The 8,977-nt window shown below is 39.0% G+C and overlaps 1 protein-coding gene across 1 annotated transcript; it reads right to left on the bottom strand.

The window, feature by feature from the left end:
* Positions 1–992: 992 nt before the first annotated feature.
* Positions 993–8,218, bottom strand: LOC138872925 (uncharacterized). Its single transcript, XM_070151344.1, has 3 exons — positions 7,886–8,218; positions 4,652–4,671; positions 993–1,251 (listed from the first exon to the last, which is right to left on the bottom strand). Exons 1-3 carry the CDS (start codon positions 8,216–8,218, stop codon positions 993–995), a joined length of 612 nt encoding a protein of 203 aa, XP_070007445.1.
* Positions 8,219–8,977: the final 759 nt, after the last annotated feature.

The raw sequence follows: 8,977 nt of genomic DNA, 5'->3' as shown, positions 1-8,977 counted from the left end.
CTATATTCAGAATCTCAAAAAGAAACCTATTGAGACTTTCCGCGAATATGCTACTCGTTGGAGGTCGGAAGCGGCCAAGGTCAGGCTCGCTTTGGACGAAGAACGGATGAATGAATTCTTCGTTAGAGCATAGGATCCACGATATTATGAGAGGTTGGTGGTCATCGAAAATCACAAATTCTCTTATATCATCAAGCTCGGGGAAAGGATTGAGGAAGGAATCAAGAGAGGGATGGTAACAAATTTCGAGGCACTACAAGCCACGAATAAGGCACTCCAATCAGGTGACATACCAAAGAAGAAAGGGGTTGGAACAGTAATGGTGGCTCAAGGTCCAAAATCTCCATTTGTATACCAAACACCTCTACCCACATTCCAAACACCTCCGCCTACCTATCAAACACCTCCACCCACATATCAAACACCTCCACCCACACACCAAGCATCACCATCTATATATCAACCTTCATCCCCAAATATTCCTAACCAGTCGTTGTCCATCATACCTATAATTCCCTACTATCCCACTTCTACTCACCACCAACTCGCCAAAATTATCCAAGACCAAGACCCAACTTCGACCGCAAGCCACCTAGATAATACACCGCTATCGCTGAGCCCATCGACCAATTGTATGAAAGGTTAAAGGCTGCAGGTTACGTCACTCATGTTCCCACTGTGGCGCTAGAAAATCCATTCCAATGGGTCAATCCGAACAAAACCTGTGCATACCACTCTAGTATGAAAGGGTACACCACTATTGAGTGCCGAACAATGAAGGATAAGATCCAGACTTTCATTGACAACAAGTTCATATAGGAAAAGGAAGCCACACCTAATGTCCACAATAATCCCCTCCTTGATCATAGAGGTAATGGTGTACATATTATACAAATAAATGAGGGATGGGACCCTAAGGGGTCAATCAGGCTTATCCGAGAAAGCGATGACTTTAAGGTTGCAGTCACACTTACTCCTATCGTGGTTTAGAGTCAGGCACCTTTTGACATTGAGGTAACTACATCAGTTCCATTTGAGGTGGAAGTAGCTCCGTCGGCAGCCACCTCCACTCCATTTGAAGTAGAAGTGGTCACACCTTTTACTGTGACTGTGTCAACCACACCACCATTCAACAAAAAAGGATACCCTAGTGTCATGCACCCTTTTTTTTCTCGCAAAATCGGGTTTAGGACATTTGGGAGGACAACTCGTTTCCCTTCGAAAATTGGGTTTGAATTGGAGAGTCGCCACCTAATGATTAAAGTGCATTAGGACACTAAAAAGGGTTTGTTTTGAGTAACTAGAGATTGGTAAGGGCTTGAAATTATCCCAAAGGGAAGGTGTTAGGAACCCCTTAGGATCCACTAGTGTGGTTCCCGGCCAGACAATTATTGTGACTTTAAGCGCAAACGACACGTAGGCAAATAAAACTTCATGTAAGAGGGGGTTTTCACATAATGGTTACAAATAAACAAAGTTGGGAAGAATTAAAAGAAGGCTGAGAGAAACAGTTTGAAATTTCAAAGAAAAAAAGAAACGAAAAAACAAAGGAAAGGGGTCCTAGGTTTATAAATAATATGGATCACCCCACGCAATGTTCGGTAATCACTCCTCAATGAGGGGCTACACGTGACACCATCGCGTGGTCATCATATCCATATCTACTCTTTCCCACCCCGTTAAGGTATTTAACGTGGAATGGTCTCGTTTATTTATTGCATGCTATTACCTGCTCCAATCCTATCAGTCCCAGAGGTATTTGGGACTACTAATCCTAAAAGGGAAAGCTTATGAGGTTTTTATGGTTTTAAGAGGACAAAATTCTAAGGCGACAATCAAAACATATATATATATAGCAAGCATTGGGAAAGCACATAAACAGGTACGGCTCAGATAGACCTCCTTAAACCAAGAAAAGCATATGGTTTAGCATGTCTTGCACATACTGATTAGGGTCTGATTAAAACTTAAGAAGTTAAAGCAGCACATATTTTCAGATAAGAAGTCCGAATTAGACATGCCTGTTGGTTGTAATTAATAAAGACAGGTACAGTTAAAACTTTTACCCTAATGCTTGCCTAAGTGCTAGGCGAAACCTATAATCATGATATCTACTGGTTTCAGAAACAAAGAGGTAAACTGATTACAGAAAGTTCGCTAGTTTTAACAGAATAAAACAAGTTCTACGATTGATAACGCATTACTACTGACAGATTAAACCTAAAACGAGTGAGGCTATTCAGATTTTGACTAGAACCCCTATAGGCATGCTTTATAAGTGTTTATTAACTTAAAAAACTATTATAGAGAAGTGCAGAAACATGTTGTCTAGGTGTTGTATTTTATTACGAACGTGATATCTACTTACACTGATTATTAAGGCCTATAATTATGTTGACCTAATGAGAGATGAGTCTGCAAGAATCAGAAAGGTCTTATAGGCATATTATCTACATGTATGTGCATTCTATAGCCATGGTATCTACGCAGAAATTCTTATAGACATGTTATCTAAAGATGAGAATGCAGAAGTTCTTATAGTCCCGGTAACTATATGCGAATGCAGAATTCTATAGGCATGATTTATATATATGAGTTCATAGATTCAGAAAGAAACTCTTATAGGAAAGATATATACATGATATGAAGAAATTCATAAGTAAACTGTAGACTGGATGTAAATGCATAAATTAGTAAACCTATAGGCAGGATATCTATGTGAATGCAGAAATTAGTAAACCTATAGGCAAGTTATCTACCCTTTGCATACATTTATTCCCTCCCCTTTTCACTAGCCGTCCCCAATCGTTTATTACAAGTTATTACAACCCAGAATGAATAAGAAAAGCAAAATTACATCAGCAATTAAAATACAACAAAGGGGAGCCTAATTCAGACTTCAAGAGATCATGAACCAAAGACTTTCTCTCATTTGGATGTGTCAGAGTTCCCTAAGAGCCTCATAGGGACTCCGGGCAGTGCTCATACACAAATGTGTAACCATATTAGGATATAGTGTAGTGTGGAAGGGTCAGCCCTCAAGTGTCCAAGTTCAGAGGGAACTCAAGGTCCCAAGGCAAGGCTCACAAGAGGGGCCCAAAACTTAGAAGCTAAAAAAGAGTGTGAGTGCAGGAGTGAAGTTCTAGAAAAAAAAAGGGAAAGGGAAGAGGGTAATAACTTGAAATTAGTGCCTAGAGGGGTATAGGGGAGTACGGAATTTTCAAGAACACAAGAAAAGCAGACTGATGAGCATACTCAGCAATAAGATATGCTACCACACCCTCCAGCCTGTTAGAGGTTAGGACCTCACGGATTCAGAACTTAGGTCATGGACAACAACTCATGTTGCCATGCCCTAAGCCACCACTTACAAACACAAAGGGGTAATGGGGTAGGGAGCAAAGTTTCACAGTAGAAACAGGCAGTAGAACATAGGCATATTAAGTTAAATATTGAGCTCTACATAAGCAGTAAGGTAGCCCTGGATATAAAAACTTTAAGTAAACACATTGGGGTGATACTGAAACTAAAATTAGTATAAAAGTATTAAATTGAAGAGAATTGTGAAGTCTGAAGTTTAAAAGTATTAAATTGAAGGTGTCCCAAAGTGCATAAGGGTCTTGCCCTTTTATAGTGCAGAAATAAAGTAGAAATAAGTAAGAAAATAGTTTGGAAATCAATTAAACAAGGTCTCCCTTTAACTAAGGGATTCTGATTTCAAACAGGCAAAATAATTAAGGAAATGGGTCAATCAAAATTTTTCCAGAGCAGTACAAGAAGGGTAAATACATAGAGGTTTATTTAAAGACAAAGTTTTGATAGTACATCATTTGTGCAAATAAGGAAAGGAAATCAGTTAACAGCTAGTAAATTAGAAATTGAGGATTTTGTATGAATGAACCAGGTCAGAAAGATATGAAGGATTTCAACTTAAGGAAAATCAGTACCAATCAATTAAACTTATTAAAAGGAATTATGAATCACATGTAAGTTGGAAAACCATTTTGAAGAAAGATTCCTCATATATAAAAGCACACAGACACGTTAAACATGAAGAAATTTGTCATGTTATTCAATAGAAGGGTCTAGTGTAGGAGAATCAGAATTGTGCGCAAACAAAAGAAGTTCACACTAAGTTGATAGACCCAGAAATAAGTCTAAAAGAGTCAAGGGTCCTCAAACAAAACCCTAGTTTGATCATATGACCAAACTCGGAGGAAACTCCCAAATTCTAGGGTTTCCGACTAGAGTCGAATACAGAGATGAGGAGGCAACATGCTCAAAGATTTCTTTTCAGAATCTCATGAGAAGACAAGCAAATACAAATAACATTAAAAGCAGACAGAGTGTAGGAGTATAATGAGAGAATAGTCACGACAATAAAAGAAATGTGTTTAAGAAAACCTTTTAGAAGGGACTTAAACAAGGTTCAGTAGAAGAAAAAGCAATAACACTTAGGAACACAATAGGAGATATAATAGAAGAAAGTACTTTTCAGAAGGAACTTAGCCAAGGTTCAGAAGATATAAGAGATGGTATAACACTTAAGAAAACCATAGAAGAAACATGTTTAAAGAGGTCTTTTAGAAGAACTCAAAAAAAGTTCAGTAGAAGGCAAACAAAACTTAAGAACTCAGTAGGAAATACATACAGCAAAAGAACATAATAATGCTGGAAAAGCATAGCAAAAGATACAATAGGAAAATACAGCAAGATAAACATGCGAGCATGGTACAAAACACAGTAGAAAAACAAAGCACAGAAGAACATGTATAGCATAAGAAAGCAGTAGAAGCACAGGCATGACAAATATACACAAAAAAAGGAAAAGAAGAGTCGGAGAAACATTTTATGCTTTTTCAGAAACCCTAAATCGTAAAGAAGTAATTTTTGAAAGAAAAGTTGGGGAAAAGGTTTAAAAACTCAAGTAGAGCACAGATATAAGAAAAACTCAAAGAAAACCTCGAAGGGTTAGGGTTTTAGAAGAACCCTAGAATGATAAAGGCTTTTAAAAGGTCTCCGATCTGAGTCAGAGAAGTCAGAAACATGCTCGTAAGATCAGGATACGCCGGAGCAAACACGGAGATGGCCGTAGAACCTTGAATCGGCGAAGATCTAGAAAAAACCTTCGAGGTCAGACCTCGAATATTCAAGGACCAAGTGTATAAGAGCAAAGGGAGGTGAGTATAAAGTTTCCACGGCCTGAGAAGCCATGTATTCTGGTGGGTTTTTAGGTGAGGATGATGAGAGGCTGCTAGGGTTAGGGGAAGGTTTGAGACAATTTGAGAGATGAGAGGTTTCAGATGCGGCGGTTGGTGAGAAATGGGATAGGGTTGGGATGGTTTGGGAATTAAAAAAGAAAAGGGGAAATTCTGGTCGTTGATCAAATTGATCAACGACCTAGATCAAAAGGGAATATCGGGCGGGTTGGATAAGCGAGTTAGGGGCGGGTTATTTTAGGTTTTGGGCTGACCCGTTTGAATTTGATATTGGGGCTGATTTTAGGCTAAAATTGAAATAAAATAGGGCTAGTATTTAAATAGCCATTTTCTCTCTTTTATTTTATAAAAAAATAGTAAAATGATTTATGAAGCAAATTGAAAGTACTAAATTCGTTAGTAATGTATAAATATTAAATTAAAAATACTAGAATCAATTTTGTAATTATAAACGTAATTAAATCTTAAGATAGGCTAAAATTGCAATTATATGCAATTTAGCTTTAAAATTACTAAATAAATTTGTAAAAATTACCTTAGCTATGTTTTGGTATAAATATGAGAATAAAATAAATTATTCTCCAAAATGATGATTTTGTGAATAATTATTAGTTTTTGTACTGCTAAAATAGGGCAATAAAATTGATTTAAATGTTTTTTTAAAATTAGAAAAAATACTAAAACGTTTGGATATACCTATGTATGCATACATAGGATATTTTTAAAGTATTTTGCATATATAAAATATACAAAAAAAAATTGGGTATCAACAGCTGCCCCTCTTTACCCGGGAAGGGTGAAAGAGTTGTCAGGTAAAGATATGATGGCCAATTTGACCGAACGAAATGGTTTGAAGAATCTGATCGTGCTCTTGTTCCTGAGCTGCCTACATATCCCTGGTCTTACAGGAATCGAGCCATATATAGTTCAGGATCCGTCGGCGGAATATGCCGATGGAGATTTTTTAAAAAAAAACGTACGAGATATTTAAGTTGAGACGGATGGTCAAAGTCTACTAGGTTGCGGGAACGTGAGCGGGATTGCTCCTGCTGAGATGGCCATTGCTAGCCGGTTTACCTGCAAATAAGCAATACAAGCGTATATTGTGCGTAAATTTAAACATGATGCAAGTTCTCGTTGGACCATGAATGCTGTCTTTGGATGGTTAGGAAGACGTCCTTGGACCATGATGTCCTGGGCCATGAAGCGTACAATAAAATATTCGTGGGCCACGAAATGATGCTCTCAGGCTATGAGGATGATGCCTCCAAACCATGATGCCTTTGAATAATGATATGCAAAAGATCAAAAGGCAACCTCAGGCCATGGCATGGTGTTCTCGGGCTATGCAAATGGTGCCTCTGAACAATGATGCCCACGGATAATTTGTCGATCTTTCAGCCCATGAGATTCAGTAGGGTGGCGATTTTTCAACCAATGAAATGCAATGAGTGGCGATCTTTCAGCCGATGCAAGATGAACTGACGATCTTTCAGCCGATGCAAGGTGTAAATGAAGCGGCAATATTTCAGCCATGCGGATGGAGGTAGAGCTTAACCTTGGAAGGCGGAATGGTAGCCCTATGCAATGCAAATGGAGACAGAGCTTAGTCTCAGAAGGTAGAATGGTAGCCTTATGCAATGCAAAGAATGCAGATGGAGACAGAGCTTAGTCTCGGAAGGCAGAATGGTAGCCTTATGCAATGCATGAAATGTAGATGGAGATAGAGCTTAGTCTCGGATGGCACAATGGTAGCCTTATGCAATGCAGGAAATGCAGATGGAGACAGAGCTTAGTCTTGGAAGGCAGAATGGTAGCCTTATGCATGAAATAAAACGCAGACGGTAGTAGAGTTTTCTTAGCTGATATCTGATTTCGATATTGTGGCTGCTGGGGATATTGTGTGCGTATAGCAAATGTGAATTCCTGATCAGTATGAGTGTATAGTATATTCGATGATTTTCCCACTCAGGTGCCTGCATACAAATAAAATCGTTAGTTTTGTAAAGGGGAAAGGTTAGTTCGTATCCCCGCTGACTTTGTTTGACCTGCTCGGCTTTGATCTAGTGATATTGCCTGTATTATTAGGGTAGCGTTGCTAAACAGAGTGATTTTAAAAATACACATGCATGGTTTTAGAAAAAATATAAATGCATAATTAAGGATAATTTCTTTAGATGAACCAACGACATGCGACGTGGTCCAAGACATTGCATCCTTTCTTGTTATGGAATTGTGAGGGTCCTCCTCAAAATTCTGCCCCAGTTTACTGGGTTACTGCTTCTGACGGCTGATCGCGGCGAATGGCTGAAATCACTTCGGAATTTTGAGGGTCCTCCTCAAAATTCTGCCCCAGTTTCCAATAGGGGGAAATGAAAATTTTATTAAATTGTGACCGAATCCATAGGGCTGCCTACGTATCCCCTCTTAAGTGGGAATCAGGTCATGCATAGTTCAAATTACATCATATACGGAAAGCATAAAGATTACACATAGTAACTCATGACTGCATATGAATTAATCGGCTTTGGACAGACTTCTCCGTCCATTTCTGCAAGTATGAGGGCTCCTCCTTTCAGAACCCGATGAACCATGTACGGACCCTGCCAGTTGAGAAAGAATTTCCCTTTGGCTTTATCTTGATGTGGAAAGATTTTCTTTAACACCAGCTGCCCCGGTGTGAACTGTCTTGGCTTGACTCTTTTGTTGAATGATCTGGACATCCTATTTTGATAAAGTTGTCCATGGCAAACTGCATTCATTCTCTTTCCATCTATAAGAGCTAGCCGCTCGTAACAATTCTTCACCCATTCTGCATGGTCTAGCTTTGCTTCATATATGATTCTTAATGATGGAATTTCCACCTCAGCGGGAATGACTGCCTCTATACCGTAGACCAGCATATAGGGGGTTTCTCCTGTCGATGTGTGGACTGTGGTGCGGTATCCCAATAAAGTAAATGAGAGCTTCTCGTGCCACTGCTTATGCTTCTCTATCATTTTCCTTAGTATCTTTTTGATATTCTTGTTGGCAGCCTCTACGGCTCTGTTCATCTGAGGTCTGTAAGCTATAAAATTCTTGTGTTTGATCTTGAAGGTTTCACACATGGATTTTATCAAATCACTATTGAGGTTGGAGCCATCATCAGTAATAATTGACTCTGGAATTCCGAACCGACAAACGATACGGTCAAGGACGAAATCTGCTACAACTTTCTTAGTCACTGCCTTGTATGATACTGCTTCAACCCATTTAGTAAAATAATCAATTACCACTAGGATGAACATATGCCCATTTGATGTGGCAGGTTTGATTGGTCCGATAATATCCATTCCCCAAGCGGCGAACGGCCATGGTGAGCTTGTTGCATTAAGCTCGTTCGGAGGAACCTTTATCATATTTGCACATATCTGATAGCGGTGGCACTTTCGGACATGCTGGATGCAGTCTGTTTCCATAGTCATCCAAAAATAACCAACTCGGAGTATCTTCTTAACTAAGACAAAACCATTCATATGTGGCCCGCAGATCCCAGCATGGATTTCTTCTAGTAATTTTGATGCTTCCTTTGCGTCAACTCACCTTTGTAATTCCAAATCAGGAGTCCTCATGTACAGGATTTCTCTGATGTGGAAGAAATTGTTGGATAATCTTCGAAGTGTACGCTTTTGAATAGGGTTTGCAAACTCTAAGTATTCTCCTTTTGCCAAATATTCCTTGATGTCATGAAACCAAGGTTTTCCATCCACTTCTTCCTC

This window comes from Nicotiana sylvestris, chromosome 7 (assembly GCF_000393655.2).
Source record: "Nicotiana sylvestris chromosome 7, ASM39365v2, whole genome shotgun sequence".
NCBI classification, from domain to species: Eukaryota; Viridiplantae; Streptophyta; class Magnoliopsida; order Solanales; family Solanaceae; genus Nicotiana; species Nicotiana sylvestris.
This window is presented reverse-complemented; position numbering and strand designations above follow the sequence as displayed.

What these genes read in the sequence shown, in the direction of transcription:
- LOC138872925 (XM_070151344.1), bottom strand. Translation starts at nt 8,218, where the DNA reads ATGATAGAGAAGCATAAGCAGTGGCACGAGAAGCTCTCATTTACTTTA. An exon ending in AGTTCACACCGGGGCAGCTG is followed by an intron (nt 4,672 to 7,885) that starts GTGTTAAAGAAA and finishes ATGCTTTTCCAG; the next exon opens with CATTATTATGTTCTTTTGCT. An exon ending in CATTATTATGTTCTTTTGCT is followed by an intron (nt 1,252 to 4,651) that starts GTATGTATTTCC and finishes TTTAATCATTAG; the next exon opens with GTGGCGACTCTCCAATTCAA.